At 41.9% G+C, this 21,838-nt stretch overlaps 1 protein-coding gene across 7 annotated transcripts in view; it reads right to left on the minus strand.

The window, feature by feature from the left end:
• The window catches only part of LOC127447463 (neurexin-2-like), a 605,483-nt gene that overhangs the window by 389,617 nt on the left and 194,028 nt on the right, over window positions 1-21,838 (minus strand). For all 7 annotated transcript variants that reach the window (XM_051709390.1, XM_051709363.1, XM_051709382.1 and 4 more), the window contains one exon: window positions 5,173-5,190. In XM_051709390.1, coding sequence (XP_051565350.1) covers window positions 5,173-5,190 — 18 coding nt within the window. The remainder of the gene's footprint in view (window positions 1-5,172; window positions 5,191-21,838) is intronic.

Consider the following 21,838-nt stretch of genomic DNA (forward strand, 5'->3'; position numbering starts at 1 on the left):
TCTGAACCCAAACGATTGATAATTTTGAGAAACAAAACAATACTTATATACTGTTTAACTACAAATGCTCACTTCCGTACATCTCTGTGACATGCGCTCATGAGAGGGATGTCGTAAGCTCGTTGGTAAGGTCACGCGTCACGTGGAGGAGGAGTCAGGAAGCGCGTCATTGTTTACAAGAGAAGGAGCGCTGTACAAGACTTTAATTTTTGCTGTAGGTTTGTATTTGTATAAGAGTATTGTTCAAAATGGTTGTTTGGCGTGTGTATTCTGGATGCTTCAACCTTCAGAAATCCCAAAGAAAATGCACGGAAAAATATGAACTTTTCATCGATTGCCTATACATGATCATGAGCGATTGAAGCTCTGGCTTATCGCGCTGAACCTGGATATCAGTACACCCCTACATTCTCTCAAACATTGGAGGGTGTACAGTGAACATTTTACCCCTGAGGATTTCAGACCATTGAAAGAAACAAAGGGTCGATATCTGAATTCATCGGCTGTGCCCGTGCTGTTTTTCCAGTGAACTCAGGTATGTGTAAAAACTTTGTCATTGTCACACCTCCCTCAGGCACTGCACATCCCTCATTACTCCGCTCCTCATCACCCGATTTCTAATTCACTGCACCTGCACTCAATTCACTCACTCATCACTCCCTACATAAATAAGTTTGTGAAGCTTCTTTTCTGTGTGATATCACCTGTACCATTGATCTCACTGTGTAAACCCTGTGAATCTCAGTAAACACTCTCGCACATGGTTTCACTAACTATAACTTGCGTGGCTTGAATTCCAGACAGTCATATAGCCTATATATTTCTGCTAAAGTAAAAGCACAAGTAGATAACGCAACAGCATTGCTCCGAAATAAAGGGTGGTTATTTACTGCAGTGTAAACTTTATTTGTCAATTGGAGTCATGTGGATTATTTTGATGCACTCTAAATATGCATTTTGGACCGTCAAAAAATGGAGGACATTCACTTGCATTGTTTAAAGGAGGAGGCCTGAAATGAAATCCTAAGAGTCTTAAATTCTGTTTTGATGAAGAAAAAAACTCATCATTGCATGGCCTGAGGGTGAGTAAATTATCAGCAACATTTCATTTTTGGGTGAACTGTTCCTTTAAGTCCTTGAAATAATGAAACAAAGAGCACTTGTACAGATGACACCGAAGAAATGAGTACAAAATATGCACAGATGTGAACAAACACACACTCAAACACTCAAACACACAGACACACAAACACACACTCTCACACACACACACACACACACACACACACACACATGTTGGTGCAGTTATCATTATGAGGACTCTACATAGACATAATGATTTTTATACTGTATGAACTATAGATTCTATCCCCTAACCCTAACCCTACCCCTAAACACACACACACACACACACACACACACACACACACTCACACACACTCTCTCTCTCTCACACACACACACACACACACACACACACATGTTGGTGCAGCTATCATTATGAGGACTCTCCACAGACATAATGATTTTTATACTGTATGAACTATAGATTCTATCCCCTAACCCTAACCCTACCCCTAAACACACACACACACACACACACACACACACACACACTCACACACACTCTCTCTCTCTCACACACACACACACACACACACACACACATGTTGGTGCAGTTATCATTATGAGGACTCTACATAGACATAATGATTTTTATACTGTATGAACTATAGATTCTATCCCCTAACCCTAACCCTACCCCTAAACACTCACACACACACACACACACACACACACACACACACACACACACACACACACACACACACACACACACACACACACACACACACACACACACACACACAGAGACACACACACACTCACACATGTTGGTGCAGTTATCATTATGAGGACTCTACATAGACATTATGATTTTTATACTGTACAAACTATAGATTCTATCCTCTAACCCTAACCCTACCCCTAAACACACACACACACACTCACACACACACACACACTCACACACACACACACACACACACACATACACACACATGTTGGTGCAGTTATCATTATGAGGACTCTCCATAGACATAATGATTTTTATACTGTACAAACTATAGATTCTATCCCCTAACCCTAACCCTACCCCTAAACACACACACACACACACACACACACACACACACACACACACACACACTCACACACACACATACACTCACACACACACTCATGTTAGTGCAGCTATCATTATGAGGACTCTCCATAGACATAATGATTTTTATACTGTATGAACTATAGATTCTATCCCCTAACCCTACCCCTACCCCTAAACACACACACACACACACACACACACACACACACACACACACACACACACATGTTGGTGCAGCTATCATTATGAGGACTCTCCATAGACATAATGATTTTTATACTGTATGAACTATAGATTCTATCCCCTAACCTTAACCCTACCCCTAAACACACACACACACACACACTCACACACACACACACACACACACACATATGCTGGTGCAGCTATCATTATGAGGACTCTCCATAGACATAATGATTTTTATACTGTATGAACTATAGATTCTATCCCCTAACCTTAACCCTACCCCTAAACACACACACACACACACACACACACACACACACACACACACACACACATGTTGGTGCAGTTATCATTATGAGGATTCTCCATAGACATAATGATTTTTATACTGTATGAACTATAGATTCTATCCCCTAACCCTAACCCTACCCCTAAACCTAACCCTCACAAAAAACTTTCTGCATTTTTACATTTTCAATAAAACATCGTTTAGTATGTTATTTAAGTGATTTAAATTATGGGGACACTAGAAATGTCCTCATAAACCACATTTATAGCATAATACCCTTGTAATTACCAGTTTATAACCTAAAAAAAGTCCTCGTTAACCACTTAAACCTGCCCACACACAACACACACACACACACACTCACACACACACGTACACACACACACACTCACACACACACTCACACACACACTCAAACACACACACACTCAAACACACACTCACTCACACAAACACTCACACACACACACACACACACACACACACACACACACATACACACACACACACACACACACACACACACACATACATACACACACACACACACACATACACACACACACACACAGAGAGTGAAACAGTTTGGTTTAACAAGTCTACAAACTTGGGTATTTATATACATTTTTCAAGGTTACTGTAGTAAAGCCGAACATCTCGCTCTCTCTCAGCAAGGTGACTCCAATAAACTCTGAGTTTTAAATCTTTAAATGAAATAGTATTAGGATACTAGCACAGTAAACCTCATCTCTCACGATTCGACACACGTTTACATGCTGCTAAACACCCACAGCGAGCGCGGACACATTTAATCTGCTCAACACACTGATAATTTCCCTCTCAGGTCTACTGACCCAACATTCACAGCTCTCCTATCAGTGTGTGTGTGTCAGTCTGTCGCCGTATCAGCGCCAGTGATTCTGCTGTCTAATTTTAATTAGATTCTGTGAGGGAGAATTTCTGAAGGCAAATCTACTAGAAACACACACACACACATTATACGTCAGAGTGATTTTCAGAGAAAAATGACTGAAGACACACACACACACACACACACACACACACACACACACACACACACACACACACACACACAAGCTACATGAGAACACATTATAGACTTCTATAGTTTTTGTATAAAGTTACTGTAATTATAATAATTACAGACTGACTAAAACACTAATAGAAAATGCTAGCATTTTTAGAGTTCAGACAATAATGCTATGAATAATTTTCCCAATTGATGACGTCCCCAGAGGGAGGTTTCGTCTGATTTATCTCACTTCTGGAGACAAATTTGACCTCAAACTATCGATGTGTACACACACACACACGGATGTTGAAAGTCCATCAGCGTTTGTCTTAACACACCTCAGGGTTTGATTTAATGAAGATTTGATGGATGCATCATGATGTCTAAATGAACACAGTTCACATGACTTCTTCTGAATCACACTGTGAACCATACACACTCACAGCACTCACAGCACGTATAATGCATGAGGTCAAACATAGTTCTATGTTCAGTACATGTGAACGACATGTGTGGCATCCAGTCCATCAACACAGAAAATCAGCTCAACTTGGTCAGACATTAAAAGAATATTAAAATATTAAAATATATTAGAAGAATATCCACAAGACTTAACATTATACAATTTTATCTTGTCTGTGTCCAATCCAATCCAGTAATTCAACTTCATCATAAGAGATCTCACTAAAATAAAACGAGCACATGTAAACTCACATTCTTCATTTCTGAGAAGAAGGCATTCCTGATGCATTTAACCAACGTGTGGACTTATTCACGGCAAATACCATATTTAGTTTAATGTGAATTAAAACCGTTGTGTACCTTCATGTTGATCGTTCAACATAGAAAACATTTAAAAGTCTTCAAGCTTTTCTTTAAATGAGTCTACTGCTAGAAAATACACAGACATACTGAGTTACGACAATACAGCTGCTGCTGCACAATTGGACATGCCACACTGATCATGTATGACATGCTGCTGCACAAATAGACACACAAACAATCCCTGTGTAGCAGATCTAGACAATTGGAGCTGGAGTGGAGGAGGATTTCAGAGAAAAACTCTCACTGCAGTAAAACTGACTTATCTGCAAAAGTGATCGACAATGAGAGAGACGCAAGTTGATTGGCTACCCGATGTGAGCGAGTCGATTGGCTGACAGATAACAAGTCAAAATTCCATTCAGGTTGTGACATATAGAGCTGCAAATATAGAGCTGCTGGAAATAATCCAGTTACAGTATGTTGTGTATTTCCCACTGAACACCTGCACAATTAACTTTATTAACGGCACTCAAACACATCTTATACTGTATATGTGACATTAATTAACTAAACGTTATATTGTGTGCATGTGTGTGTGTTGTGTAACACTGAGTCAAAGGAAAGATAAAAGCAGAATATGATGTGATGTGTGGCGCTTGTGACCTTCAACGTTCATGACATATTTCTAAAGATTATCAGAAGAGTGAAAACAAACACATGACTTACCCACTTGAGCTGAGTCACCTACAGACAGACAGACAGACAGACAGAGAGAGAGAGAGAGAGAGAGAGAGAGAGAGAGGTTTAATTTCATCAACACTAACAGCTCACTCTTTATATCAGACATTTGTTTAGATACTATATGAATGATTATTGATGGATACAGTTATGAAGATACATCATACAGAAACAACTGGCAAATCGGTCCAGTCAACATCAGAGAATAATATGTGACATTCAGATTTATAAACATTCAGTGTATTATTATCCTTGTCATTCTGGATGAGATTAATTCAACAGAGGAAACAAATGTAAACTAAAAGTACATGTTCTTCTTGAAGACTCAAAGATGTTACTCACATTGACATACACTGTGATCAATAGTCGACAGAATGTCACAACCGTTCATATTAATAGCAATGATATTAACACTTAAAACATCTTACTAATGCTTTATAAACAGCATTGATATTATTGCACCAGATTTCATGTGGTAGTGCTCATGTAACAGTGTAATTAATTATGTCCAGAGGAGTAATTACTAACAAACTCAAAACACTATGATCATACGCAACAGCCTGTTATTACGATTTGTCTCATTATTGCAACAATCACAATCAATTGCTACAAATCCGTCTGTCCGTCCGTCCGTCCGTCCCAGCACCCCATTTTAAATGACTCTGAATCATTGAGCTGCATCTCTCTCAGTAGATTCGGGGAAACCCTTCAACAGGAAGTGGATCTGATGGCAGCGAGATGAAATGAGTGTCGGGAATTTCCCTCTCGGAGCGAGTGAGGAGAAAAGATGAGAGAAACAAACATATCCAGCGAGACGAATACTGATGCAGAACTTCAGACGAACGAGAGCAGCACATTGCTGTTGTTGAAAGGTGAGATAGTCATATAAACGTATTTATATCTGACATAAAGGGGAACATTGTTAATAATTAACACCCTTTTCACATCATTAGTGATCAGTTTCATCAGGGTGGTTCTAACAAGCATATACAACCATCTGAGAATGAATCCAGTGAAATCCAATGATTGTTTTGCATCACAGCTGCTATTAAATAAATGTATTCATGCAACAAACAATATTTCCTGCAAAACCTCAACACAACACAATCCCAAGAAGAAAACAGCTTTTACATTCAAAGACCCCAGCATTGATAATCTGATTGGACGAGAGACATTCACTGTGTGTATCATTCCGCTTGTGTTCATGCCATTCTAAACTAAAGTGTAAGAGCAGTGCAGATGTGTAAAAAGCTAGATGTGTCCCTTTACATTAAATTTTTGACATTTTTGTGTGTAAACGAGTCAGCTGAGGTGACGTGCATCGCCAGTCAGTCAGAATTTTCATTCATCGGCACTCTGTGAATTCTTGGATTACTACTACACTACTAAAGCTGGGAAAAACAGCTTTAAACTAATAGCTTCAGCATTAAGGAACATCACAGCTGAGAAACACAACAGACTGATTAATTACACAAACTCAAGGCGCTTACCTCTTACAGGTGATTGCACATGCTCCATCTCTCTCTCTCTCTCTCTCTCTCTCTCTCTCTCTCTCACACACACACACACACACACATACACATCCTTGTTTCTCCAATAACTTGTTAGAAACAGCCAAAGCTGTGATACTAGTAGTTCTAAAGTAACGTTTTTGAAAGGCTTGGATTGAAGCATCATTTGTTTTGAAACAGCAATGGCAGATTGTGATCCATTGCGTAAGAAAGTAGTTCCATGCACAAATGCGTTTTTTGTGCCCGTACTCACTTTTTCCTATTTTTTTTTTTTTTTTACATTTACTTGTTCATTGAACGTCCTGGTTACTTTCGTAACCTCTGTTCCCTGATGGAGGGAACGAGATGTTGTGTTGATGTAGTGACACTAGGGGTCACTCTTGGGAGCCCCAAACACCTCTGCTTTTTGAAAAAAGGCCAATAGGAATTGGCGAGTGGAATTTGCATGCCACTCCCCCGGACATATGGGTATAAAAGGATTTTGTGCTGAGGAGCCGAGACAAGGTCCCATTTCAGCGGGTAGTTCAGTGGCAAGAGGGACACAATGTCTCGTTCCCTCATTCAGGGAACGGAGGTTACGAAAGTAACCAGGATGTTCCCTATCTGTCACTCACTCGATGTTGTGTCGATGTAGTGACACTAGGGGTAACTATACAAAACGCCACAACTAGATGAACTGTGTTACGTGGACTGGCAGTGCGAGATGGGCAGATCGCTGTGTGCCTCGTAGCCAGCACACAAGGCTGTCACGTAACCTCCCCCAACACTCTTATAAGCATCGAACAGTCATTTAGGAACAAGTCTACTGCCCAACAAATAGGGACAGGCTAGCCCAGCCGTGGCCTCTTTTCCTCTTTTTTCTCCCCAAAAAGAGTGGAATTTGTTAACCGACTGGGGGCCATAAATGTCTACGTCAGGGGGTGTCACTCCCAAGGGGAAGACACCGCAGAGACCACACCCCATCCAGAGAAAAAGGGGGAGGGGTATTTTGAGTGGAAATACGTCACATGGTCTTACCGAGTCTTGTCGGAAGTATGTCATGTGGAGAAGTCCCATGGTAGATCCTACCCGAGGGGGGAGGAGTTTCTACAAACATGGTGACCGGGGGAAGAGGGGCCTCTGCCCAAGGAAGATGCAGTTTACCGACAGGGAAACGATTTAGCGGAAGATATCACATGGGGTCCCCTATGGGGAACCACCACATGTGGAGCAACTACCTCAGTACAGGGCCTAATTAGCACACATACTGGGCTGGTAGTGAGTTTCTCTGCAAACTCCTCTGCCACAGGGATAAGGAGGAAAGTCATCCAGGGATCACAACTTGTGAATACGACTGGGAGTCAAAAGCACACATCTTCACCTCATGGGAGGGGAAAGGCACTATGCGCAAGTGGTACACCCAGCCGGCTGTCCCGGAACTTACCTGTTCGGACCTGACAACACACGGGATGAAACCGGCTCAACCCGGAGATTATATAACCTCGCAAAGCTGTTGGATGTTGCCCAGCCCGCTGCTCTGCAGATGTCTGCCATAGAGGCGCCACTGGTCAGGGCCCAGGAGGCTGCTACACTCCTAGTAGAGTGGGCTCTTAACCCCACAGGGGGCGGCACGTCCTGGGCGTGATATGCCATCACAATGACATCAACGACCCAGTGCACGATCCTCTGTTTGGAGACAGCGCTTCCTTTCCGCTGTCCACCAAAGCAGACAAAGAGCTGCTCGGAGCTTCTAAAGCTCTGCGTGTTATCCAAATAGATGCGTAAAGCATGCACCGGACACAGCAATGCCAAGGCTGGGTCTGCCTCCTCCTGAGGCAGCGCTTGCAGGTTCACCACCTGATCCCTAAAAGGGGTTGTGGGAACCTTGGGCACATAGCCCGGTCGGGTTCTCAGGATCACGTGAGAGTAACCCGGACCAAAATCCAGGCACAATTCGCTGACAGAGAACACCTGCAGGTCCCCTACCCTCTTGATGGAAGTGAGCGCAGTCAGGAGGGCAGTCTTCAAAGAGAGTGACTTAAGCTCAACTGACTCCAGAGGCTCAAAGGGAGCACCCCGTAGACCCGAAGGTCTACAGAGAGGTCACACGAGGGCATGAGGCACGGTCTGGAGGGATTCAACCTCCTAGCACCTCTCAGGAACCTGATGATCAAGTCGTGCTTCCCCAAATACTTACCATCCACTGCCTTGTGATGTGCCTAAATGGTGGCTACATACACCTTCAAGGTGAAGGGGGACAACCGCCCCTCCAGCCTCTCCTGCAGGAAGGAAAGCACCGATCTGACTGCGCATCTCTGGGGGTCTTCGCGTTGGGAAGAACACCACTTAGCAAACAGACGCCACTTCAAGGCATACAGGCGCCTCGTAGAGGGAGCCCTAGCCTGAGTGATCGTGTCTACCACCGCGGGTGGTAGGCCAATTAGGTCTTCCATGTCCTGTCCAAGGGCCAGACGTGGAGATTCCAGAGGTCTGGTCATGGGTGCCCTGTCCCTGAGAAAGAAGGTCCTTCCTCAGGGGAATTCGCCGGGGGGGGAGGGGGGGCTGTCACGAGGAGTGTGAGGTCTGAGAACCATGTCTGGGTGGGCCAGTAGGGTGCTACTAGGATGATCTGCTCCTCGTCCTCCCTGACCTTGCACAGGGTCTGTGCAAGTAGGCTCACTGGGGGAAACGCCTATACCGAGGGGTGCCTCGATCAGGGCGTACCAAAGCGGGCAGTGGGAGGATTCCCGGGAAGCAAACAGGTCTAACTCTGCTCGACCGAATCGACTCCAAATCAGATGGACCACCTGGAGGTGGAGTCTCCACTCTCCCCTGAGTGTAACCTGTTGTGACAGCGTGTCCGCTGTGATGTTGAGGTCACCCGGGATGTGAGTGGCTCGTAGCGACTTGAGGTGCTGCTGACTCCAGAGGAGGAGACGGCGGGCGAGTTGTGACATGCAACGGGAGCGTAGACCGCCTTGACGGTTGATGTATGCTACAGTCACCGTGTTGTCTTTCCAGACAAACACGTGCTTGCCCTGGATCAACGTCCAGAACCTCCGCAGGGTGAGCAGTACTGTCAACAACTCGAGGCAGTTGATGTGCCAACGCAGCCGCAGGCCAATCCAGGAGCTGGCGGCTGTGTTCCCGTTGCATACGGCACCCCAGCCCATCTTGGAGGTGTCCGTCATAACTGCTAGGTTGGTCCAAGGGCTGAAGAGGCAGCGACAGATTGGCGTGATGACCATCGAGGGTAGTGAGAGCGGGGGAGCTGAAAGATCGGGACTGGGTAGTAAAAGGTGTCCCCCATGATCTTGTCAGCTCCTCATGCACTTCCGGGAAGAAAGGAACCGGGGTGGGGCACGGCCGTGAGCGGCGCTCTGGGCCCAGGAACCAATCATCGAGCCACGAGGGTTCAGGGGAGAGTGGAGGGTTGCCCGGGAAAGCATGTCCATCATCTCCGTGTCGGCCTGAGACTGGGCGACCACACCCGAAGGGGGAAGCCCAGCCGAAGCCTCCGCATCAGAGTGGATGAGCCCGCTCTCCGATGCTGCGCTCAATAGCTCATCGTCTTCCCGGGCCCCGAATAAGAGGTCGAACTCGCCCTGAGACGAGACGGCGGTCTCATCCGAGAGCCCGACTGGGGCAAGCGAGCGTGCTGAGGAATGGGAGGTCCATGGGGGGTTACCCGGCAGAGGTGGTCCCAAATCGTCCCCAGTGCTAACTGACACGGTCTCATACCCATAGGTAGAAGGACCGAGGCGGGGAGCCGCTGGGGTGGCTTGCTTTCTTACGAAGGCAAGCCGCGACCACAACGTTGCCATGGTCATGTTCTCGCAATGAGGACAAGACCCATCCACGAATGAAGTCTCCGCGTGGGCAGCACCCAGACATGTAAAACAGCGATCGTGGCCATCAGAAGCGGAGAGATAACGACCGCAACCAGGAATAACACACAAACGGAAAGGCATCTTTAAAAAGACGTTCCATGTGTGCCGCTCTTTTATATTTAAAATATACTCTTTTATTAGAATATACTCTTTTCTTTGTTCTGCCGAAGCGCCCGGGGGCGTTCTCTGCACTCCACGGGTGCAGAGGGGGAGAAGCCACTGAAATGCGCCGTAAATCCAGCAGTTTGAGGTGAACGGTAGAGAGAATTGAATTCAATGCACTGAATGCAACCGCTCAGCTCCGAAGAGAAAATCTGAATGAATGGTTGCATACCAGCTCCTTTTATACCCGTATGTCTGGGGGAGAGGCATGCAAATTCCACTCGCCAATTCCCATTGGCCTTTTTTCAAAAAGCAGAGGTGTTTGGGGCTCCCAAGAGTGACCCCTAGTGTCACTACATCGACACAACGTCAAGTGAGTGACAGACAGGGAACTGTTGTATATAAGCAATATCACACTCACAATTGTGCTATGTGACCCTAAATCAGCACTCGTACCTGTGGCCGAATCACAGCAGTGCTGATGTAGGGCCATATCGCACTCTTACTCATGTGATATAATAATATTAATAGAAAAATAATATTAACTTGTAGAGTATATATTTAAGCATTACACTGCTGTTACAATTCAGCTTGCCAACTATTGTTACGTGTAGTTTCTACCCATATTTAATTAATATAATTCATTATTTAATTGCTTTAAGCAAACATTGCAATTCACAACAAATCTCAACACAAAATCACAAACTATCCCACATATGAACTGTGCTAGTACACAGAATATGAGATCAGCATTAGTGCATCTCAAATTGTAGTATGCTTATTGAAAATATGGAAATATCAGAACTATAATATTATGCTTTCCAAGCCTGGAAAAGTCATGGACATTTGAACATCTGCTCTAAAATATCTCATAGGCTGAATATTACTTTTGTGTAGAACTTGATCACAAGACATTTTTGATTTAACTGTTCTTTTGAGTAGGTTCTCTTTACAAAATCAGCCTGAATGATTTGTGCAGATTTAAATACTGATAAAAATCCTTATTTAGTACTCATGAATTGATTGGGAATCCTGACAGAAAGAACAGAAACGTCAAATTTGCTTTAATAACAAAATATTTCAGGTGCACTACACACACACACACACACACATATATATATATATATATATATATATATATATATATATATATATATATATATATATATATAATTTATTTATTTTTATTCTTTTGCAGTGCACCAAAATATATATATTTATTTATTTTTTTAACTTTCTAGCTTTATTTCCAGTACCAAAACTATGACGGTGTTTTAGTGCTGCCTTAAAATAATAATAATAAAAAAAAAAAATACTGTGCATCTAATTTTTCGAGAATAAAGTCATAGTATTATGAGAATAAAATCATACAATTTTGAGAATAATATCATAACATACCTTTTACGAGAATAAAGTCATACAATTTCAAGAAAAAAAGTCATGGCATTATGAGATTAAAGTCATAAATTACAATAATACAGTCATAGAATTATAAGAATAAAGTAGAAATATTTTGAGGAAAAAAAATCAAACAGCGTGTCATTATCACAATGATAGAACAGACGCCGAGCGAGCAGCTTATTAATGCAAGAAATGGATGTGCAGGATTTAGCTGAATCATATTTTAGGATTTAGCAATAAAGAAACCGTTTGTCCTTTGGCGAATCAGCACAGAGTTATTATATGTATCCAGACACTGCAGTGGTTATGTAGGAAATTGAATTAATTTATTATTTATATATGGTAATTATAAAGAACCAGACAGACATTTGAGCAGTCCTGCTCTTTTTTGTTAGTTTTTGCTCTCAAAACAATACTATAACTGCAGGCATGTTACCACATACATTGTCTTGAAATGGACTAATTTAATTCACAACACTTCTAGTTATTTTTCACTTCACCTCATTCATGAACAGAGAGCTCGCAAAAACTTCACACAAATTCAGCTTGGATAATTTGACAACGAAGTTGCACAGCCAATGTTATCTCTCTGGTTAGTGATGTTCAATGTATGTAAAGACCAGTCTGACCTCACAGTGAAATCAGAAAGAGTAGGTTGACTTTTCTTCAAAAATCAGCGTATGCTGACCGAAATTTCAAACACTGCCCCCAGTGGTCAAAGCGGGAAGTGTTGATGGGCGTATGGGCACATGTAAGCTCCGTTTATGTCCAGAAGAGGTCGCCAAAAGCTATTTGTGCATCAAGTTGTTTTCATCAGTACATGATGTAATACACTGAAGAGTAATACATATTTTATGAACTCTATCCCCAACCCAAACCTAAACCTAAACCTAACAAATAAAGTAAAAATTAAATGTTAGGGGGGAAAGTGCAACCTCTGAATCGCGCTCATCATTGATTATACAAACGTGACTACTTCCTGGTTTCAATGTGGATATGAATCCAGGTCTCTGATGCAGCTGACGCAACGTGCTGCCGGTCGAGTCATGTGGGAATGTAAACACACTGAAACCAATGCAAACATGTCTGATGGGAACTGTTGCATGTCAGTGAGTCAGCATACTGTCGCAAGGGGTCGCTAGACCATTTTGACTGGGGGGGGCAGGGTGGGGCCAGGTGTGCTTGTTTGGAGGAAACTGTATTATACCTTAAATGTCCCATGTACACATATAAAACATTGTAGAGGGATTCGAATAGGAAGGACACAAGAGTCAGTTTCACAGTCCACGTGAGTCAACTTTTAATGCAGTTGTCTTCAGCTTCACAACAACGTATTTTACAGAACACACATAGCGTCTCTGGTCTCTCTCCCGGTCTGTCACTCCGGCGGCCTTTTAAAGCCCATCTCCATCATCACTGAAACGAGACACAGGTGTTTAATGTTAACAATCACCAGGTGATGGCCCTTACCACTTCCTCTCTCCCCAGTGACAGACATATGACCATGTCCCACTCAAGACAACCAAAGATTCACTAAATTTGAGTGAACATTTTTACATTTTAAAATATATAAACAAATAGGCTCATGACAAATGTTTCAATGAGTCAATACATCCTGACATTCTGGTTTTACCCACAAACTTTAAACCATGTTGCCCGTTCTTTAGAATGACTAATGCAGTAAAATTATTGGGTAAAATGAATGATAGGCTACATCAAGTTTTTAGGTTAGAATTTAAGCGGTAGGATATAATCAGCATGTACAGGTCTTGTAAAAGTTCACTGTGACGAGGAGGAGGGCGGGGCCGAGGATGCACGCCTGACGCTGAGGTGCCCCAATCAGCGGGAGAGCGAGATAAGGAGGAGCCAGGGACACCAGAGAGAGAGAGAGAGAGAGAGAGAGAGAGACAGTAGTGTGTGTGTGTGTGTGTGTGTGTGTGTGCATGTCAGTGTGAAGCTGTGTCTCATTGTGTGTCACGGAAGAGTGCATCAATAAATGTCTACCTGTATTGTTCAACCCAGTCCCAGCTTCCTCCTTTCCACCCAACAATGTGTAACGAGCGACAGTGAGACAAACAGACCCAAGAGCAGAGGAACAGTTCAAAGGATTTATTAACAGCAAATAATACGTTTCTGTGCATGTAGAGGATCCCGGCACCAGCTGTAGCAGCGGTAGGGGATCTCTGAGAAGTGCACATGCCGTGGCCGTGCAAGGGGCAATCCATGAAAAGTATGTTTGTAGAATGAGTGTGTGCATTGTGGGAGTCAAGAATAGATTCATGGAATCCTCCGTTGAAGCTTAGTGAGGTGCAGAACAACGCCCAGCAGGGTAGGGCGATCTAGCTCCAGACACGCGGGCGAGGTATCTTCCGTGGAAACCCAGCTGACATGCAGCAAACTGGAGGGAAACCGCACACCCGACACGTGGGCAACCAACAGATACACGTGACAGGGCCAACTAGGCAGAAAGTTTAAGGTTAGCTTACTTCACACCAAACAACAATCCAGCAAAGATACTGTGAACACGAAGGGCTTAAGAAGGGAGTGAATTAGAGAGGAACCAGGTGTTGCTCAGCACTCTAATTAGTGGCATGATCAGCATTCACCTGGGAACAATCAATGTTCCCATGGAAACAATGATCATGCATGCCGGTCGCACCTTCGAGACATAAGGGAGAGAAAATAACAAAACATACAAAACAAACCGACAAACTCACCGGAGCCGTGACATAACGAACCTTGTTACAGTCACCATTTCCTTTAAGATTATTTGAAGAATTTTTAAGCACATTTTTAAATTCACTAGTTCATTTTAAATGGTCCAGTGAATTTTTAAAATCTCAATTAGTATGAGTTTAAAAATGTTGCATGCATCATAATTATACTGTAAGTGACCAACAAGATGGCTTTAATGTGTTTTTTTATCATTATTATATCTGTCAGTGTCTTTGCTCATTCCTTATTGAGCACGCATTGTGTGCGCTTCTTATTAGAGAATGCAGTTGCTAATATTAAGCTCAATTCTACATTATTGAGCACATGTTTGCCTCTCCCTTGTGACTGGTGCACCACACGTTAAGTATTTGATTGATAAATGGTGTTCATAAAGAGGATGTTGTGTTTGTTATCTTCCCTGTAAACTATATAATGCTTATCTTGCATTTCGTTTGCAAGAGAAGCAGCAGGACCAACTCTGCAGCTTTTTCTCTCTCCCGGTGAGTTGCGTGTTTGCTTTTTATTCTTGCACCTGAACCCAACGGTACCAATGTAAATCTGTATATATTATTAGGTGCGTTGATGTGGTGAGCTTAGTGTATAAAAGCCTTTCTCACTGAAGGTAAGGCATTTATTTGGGCGTTAGTGGGGTGGTTTATAAAGGTTTCCAAATTATACATTTTTTGTTATTTAAGTGAATTCATAATAAATTTGCCATTGCAGGTGTGGAGTGGCTCAGTTTAATGCTAGCTGCTGTTTCTTCTTACCTGTTTATTTACATATGTTCCTCTGTGCTGTTTCATCATAGTCATTTAGTTTTTTTGCCAAACTTGCTGCACTACATTTGTCTTGTTTCTACAGTTCAAAACATTAAATTAAAGACAGTGGGAAAAAACACCTCATTATAAATAACAAAAGTGTGCACTGTACATTGTTCCAGAAATGAAAACCTGACAGATACACATACAAAATAATAATAATGAATGCTTGCCAAATAAGAGCGATCTCTAAAGGGTTGGGCTCAGGTGCATTCAGTAAGGCAGAAAATCAGATCCAGATCAGGTTTCATGATAATAACGTGGGAAACTGCGCTATAAAAGTAAATTAACTTACACTTACATTGACACCAGCACGTATAATCCACATTAAGAAGAACTGAAACTGGAGCTGGCACGTCAGAAGATGCAAAATTAACGCTGAACTTCTACCTCATCTCCAGAAGATGTTGGCTCGTTATTTGTTTGACATTTGGTTTCTCCTACCCGTGCTATCTGGAGCCGACAATTTTACAACAATATCATTAGCACAATTAGGTTAAAGAATATATGACTATATCATACAGGCATAAAACACTTAACTCAAACAGTCAACACTTGTTGTAGCTGGAGAATTATGCCTAAAAATGCTCCAAAGGGCTTTCATTAACTAGCGTTGTAAGGGATTGTCTGGAAATTCCACCTACAGCACTAAAACATCGGAGGTGTCCAAGAATTCATTAATTAATTAATTAAATTAAAGTGTAAGTTATGCATACAATCTACAATCTTTAGAATGTTGATTTTATTTTTTATATTTTTTTATATAAGTGTTTAAGACAGAACATGCAAGGCAATTGCATTGAACACTTGGACACCAGTGATGTTTTTTACACAGTGTGTGGACATTTCAGATGATCTCTTATGAACCATAAGGGAATACACCGATCAGCCACAACATTAAAAGCACCTGCCTAATATTGTGTAAGTCCCCCTCGTGCCGCCAAAACAGCACCAACCCGCATCTCAGAACAGCATTCAGAGATGATATTCTTCTCACCACAATTGTACAGAGTGGTTATCTGAGTTACCGTAGTTCAAACCAGTCTGGCCATTCTCTGTTGACCTCTCTCATCAACAAGGTGTTTCCATCCACAGAACTGCCGCTCACTGGATGTGTTTTGTTTTTGGCACCATTCTGAGTAAATTCTAGAGACTGTTGTGTGTGAAAATCCCAGAAATACTCAAACCCGCCCATCTGGCACCAACAATCATGCCACGGTCCAAATCACTGAGATCACATTTTTCCCCATTCTGATGGTTGATGTGAACATTAACTGAAGCTCCTGACCCGTATCTGCATGATTTTATGCACTGCTGCCACACGATTGGCTGATTAAATAATCACATGGATGATTGTTGGGGCAGACCTGTTGACACACACACACACACACACACACACATATATATATATATATATTTCTTTTCTTTTTTTTTGCATCTTAGCATTTTATTTCAACAAATGTCACTCACAAATATCACCTTCTTCAAATATATGAACTATTAAACTAATTTATTATTATTATTATTTTCTCTCTAATCAATGCAAATGTATATAAAAAATAAAAAAACACACTGTGTGACTGACGTTCATTACAGTCGCGTCACTCTCGGCTCAGAACAGGAAATCCATCTGAACGGCATTAATCAGATGATGTTGGATCAGATAGAATTTTCTCATTTACATGATGAAAGAGATCATGATATGATCATAACACAATTGATAATAAGTGTTTAAAAATTAAATGAGCAGCGGTCACATCTTACAAACATACAGTCCTCCCATAAACCTCCTGACACAACTTCACTTTTTCACTTTCAAACGAGTTGTGTGGCAAATATTGATGTGTGTGAAAGATTTAGCAGCAGAACTGTGTCAGTTGTGGTAAAATACACATTGTTGTCATGAGTTTAGTGTGACGTCTGCCAAACATTTGCAGCAAGATGTTTTTTTCACTGCAGATTTGCCACCAATTAATAGCAAGTCTGCCGCTGTGTCTTCAAATGAACAGAAATGATTAATTAAAGGAATTATTCAAGTCAAGTCATTTTTATTTGTAAAGTGCTTTTCACAATACATATCATTTGATATGTAGTTTTACAGTGTCTTCAGTGCCTTAAACTTGAACAGTTTTATTGAAAAACTTCATTGAAAATCATACCTTAAATGATTTGCGTTTAGTCCCTCAGAGAAGAAGGCCTTTGTCTTCTGTGACGAGGAATACAAAGTACAAAAGATGATATGATTCTGAGCCATATTTTAAGAGCGCTGAGTGCAGCACTATGCTGTAACACACACACAAAGTCAGTGGGCATGGCCATGAAGTTTTGGTATTTTCATGCAAGCCCACGCCCACTTGCTCGTGGCACTGGCACAACAATTGCACTTAGAATTAATGCCTTCACGAAAACTGGATCAGACGTAGCTCACAGTGCGTAGTGCTGCGCTTTGCACACTCATAAAAATAGAGCCCCACATGTATTTATAGATTATGGGCAACATTATTCTGAGGTTTTAGTCTTTTCACACATCATTAGTACTTTCCATATGTGTTAATTACAATAGCTATTGGGGTGAATTTGATAATGAAAACACACGTGTGTATCGTGACTTGACTTCTGTGAACATGCCGAATATAATGTGACAGAGAGAGAAACTCTTGGGCAGAGGAATTGTGGGTAGATATAGAGGTACGAGACCTTTAAAATGAGCACCAGACTGTCATATGAAACTGTGATGATGGATGTGTAGCGGTTAAATGGATGTAGGTTCAAACCCCACAAGACTTGATTCACGAGTTTGATCGTATGATGGATACTGCACACTAAAATTTCACACTACAATCTGATCAACTGGTTTCAGAGATTAATCAGAGGAGTCATTGTTACTATGGACATGGAAATAACAGCAATAGAGCTGTCTAGATGAAATTACTGTGATGTCACACTGAAGACAGCCATGCTTCAGAGTTCTTTTGAGCAGCAGATTTCAGTGGTGGATCCCAGCAGCACTGCAGTTTTAATCATCTTAAATGCATTATATAATCTAAGAATGTTTGTGTATGTTAAAGTTATTATAAATGGATATATATGGCTTGTAGTGAAATATATATATATATATATCAGTGTTTCCTACAGGATTTTGTGAGACTATGGGGGGTGGATCTCTGACCCTCTAGGGGGATCCGGGGGCATGTTCCCCCGTAAGAATATTTTGTACATTTTAAATTTAAATACTTCCATTTGGTGCACTTTGAGAGCAAAATTAAGAGGCTAGTGTTGTGCTCTTGTAAACAATTTTGTGCTCTGAAAGCTGCAGTAGGCAACTCGAATTATGAGAAACAGCGCCCCCAATTCTTCCCCATATACATGATGCTCTTCACTCCCAGCCAGGGTTTAATTGACAGCTGTTCAAAAACAGAGCCAAGGTCTGCCTCGCCAAAAGCGATTGGCTAAAATTAGCTGGATTGACACTACCCGACCCACAATTTTCACTCAGCGCTAGAGTCTGTGGTGCTAACTAATCTCTCACAGGGTACAAACTAGGGATGTCAGTTTCAGCTTTTTATCTTTTAACGTTACCTCAGACTGCTAACGATAGCTAGCTAGTGAAGCCGGGGGTGGAATAATAGGGTTCAAAACAGTGTTACTATGAATGCAAACTTTAATACAGTGAAAAAGACACTCTATTAGCATAATATAAATATATATATAAATAAATAAAAATGTCCAACATTCTTTTGAATGTCCATGTACTAAAATAAAATATTTGATGCCATGAGTGTACCTTCATTTACTATTACTATTATTTTGAATGGCCATGGAAAATGAAGCAATGTGATAATTTTACCTGGTCGCAAAAAGTAGTCCGTTAATTTACCTGATGAACTTTCACCTTTTGCTGACCCTTTATGCTTCAGCTAATGTGTGCTTCTAAATCACTTGCACCTTTATTAGCAACTGACACATAAATGCCAGATTTACATGTCACCAGCTTTACATGTCATACATTCTGCTACCCACAGATCTCGACCTGGACAAAAGCATGGGAATTTTGTGTGCAAATCTTCTGTAAATTTGCACTTTCGTTTGGGCATTGTTTCCACTCAGCTGTCATTTGCTGCTACTGTCAAGCAACTGTTTGATGCCGAACACAACAGTGCTTCGCACGTTGGCGGAGAGATTGACAGGCAGGAATTTGGCCAATAGTTGCTGCAAGACTCTTATAATCGACCAATTGGTGAGCGAGAAGGCGGGACTTACAAAGAGGGGTTAAAGCAATGCAAATATGCACGCACACACAGTGAAGTATTAGACCAGATGCACATCATAATACAACTAAAGCAGAATCCCGGACATTTTCGCAAATTTAGAAATCCCGGCCGGACGCTTTTTTAAGGTCCGAAAAAGAGGACGTATGGTCACCCTAATCATGATTCTAACTTCAGCAGTAATATTATCTGTTTGCTCTTGTACACTGATGATTGTGTGTGGAGTAGTGTATAAATGCAGTGGATATATTTAATGTTAGTTAACGTTACTTACCTCAAAGATTTGTCGTCCTCCTCAACCAAATAACGTTAGACGGATCCAGGAATACTCCAGTGCATATATCTGCGAGTGTGTGTGAGCGCGTGAGTTTACAGCAGCGGGTGAGGAGCTGACTGAACTGACCGGCGCGCGAGAGAGAGCGCAAAACACAACCTTTTATTTTATGTTATTATGAGACTGAGAAGTGTAAAAATGTTTTAGGTTCATTAGAGACCGTGGCGGGGCAAATTAGACTGTGGCGGGCCGCCAGAGTCTAGTCAATTAATGGGAAACCCTGTATATATAGACCACTGCAAAATGATCAGTTTCTCTGGATTTACTATTTATAGGTGTGTGTCTGAGTAAAATGAACATTCTTATTTTATTCTAGAAAGTACTGACAACATTTCTCCCAAATTCCAAATAAAAATATTGTCATTTAGAGCATTTATTTGCAGAAAATGACAACTGGTCAAAATAACAAAAAAGATGCAGTGTTTTCAGACCCGGAATAATGCAAAGAAAACAAGTTCATATTCATTTATAAACAACACAATACTAATGTTTTAACTTAGAGTTCAGAAATCAAGATTTGGTGGAATAATCCTGATTTTCAATCACAGCTTTCATGTGTCTTGGCATGATCTCTGCCAGTCTTTCACATTGCTGTTGGGTGACTTTATGCCACTCCTGATGCAAAAATTCAAGCATCTCAGCTTTGTTTGATGGATTGTGGGCATCCATCTTCCTCTTGATCACACTCCAGAGGTTTTCAGTGGGGTTCAGGTCTGGAGATTGGGCTGGCCACACCTTGATTGATCTGGCTGTGTGGCATGGAGCATTGTCCTGCTGGGAAAACCAATCCTCAGAGTTGGGGAACATTGTCAGAGCAGAAGGAAGCAAGTGTTATTCCAGGATAACCTTGTATGTGGCTTGATTCATGTGTCCTTCACAAAGATGAATCTGCCCGATTCCAGCCTTGCTGAAGCACCCCCAGATCATCACCGATCCTCCACCAAATTTCACAGTGAGTGCGAGACACTGTGGCTTGAAGGCCTCTCCGGGTCTAACCATTAGATGACCAGGTGTTGGGCAAAGCTGAAAATTGGACTCATCAGAGAAGATGACCTTACTCCTCTACGGTTCAATCCTTATGGTCTTTTGCAAACCTCAGCCTGACTCTTCTTTGCTTCTCATTGATGAAGGGCTTTTTTCTAGCTTTGAATGACTTCAGCGCTGCCCCTAGGAGCCTGTTTCGAACCGTCCTCGCAGTGCACTCTACCCCAGCTGCCGTTTGCCATTCTTTTTGTAGGTCATTTGATGTCATCCTATGGTTACTGAGAGACATTCAAATGAGTTGGCGGTCATCCCGGTCAGTGGAGAGTCATTTTCGCCCTCTGCCGGTCTGTATCTTTGTTGTCCCCAATGTCTGCTGCTTGACCTTGTTCTTATGAACCATCGTCTTTGAAATTATAAGGATGGAAGCAACCTGAAGCTCACTGTATCCCTAAAGCAAGAATTGAACCCTTCTTTTCTTCACTGAAAACTCTTTTGGCATGGTCAATAGTTATTTTACATTCTAATTACTTTTGAGGTAGTACTAGCACTGTTTTTGCCATCCGGCTGGTCCTATTGCCAGAGGATAGTGATGACCACAGCAGTGGTTTCTATACTTTTCCTCGTTAAATAAGATTTGGTTCATGTGATCACC

Source organism: Myxocyprinus asiaticus, chromosome 1 (genome assembly GCF_019703515.2).
Source record: "Myxocyprinus asiaticus isolate MX2 ecotype Aquarium Trade chromosome 1, UBuf_Myxa_2, whole genome shotgun sequence".
Lineage (NCBI taxonomy): Eukaryota > Metazoa > Chordata > Actinopteri > Cypriniformes > Catostomidae > Myxocyprinus > Myxocyprinus asiaticus.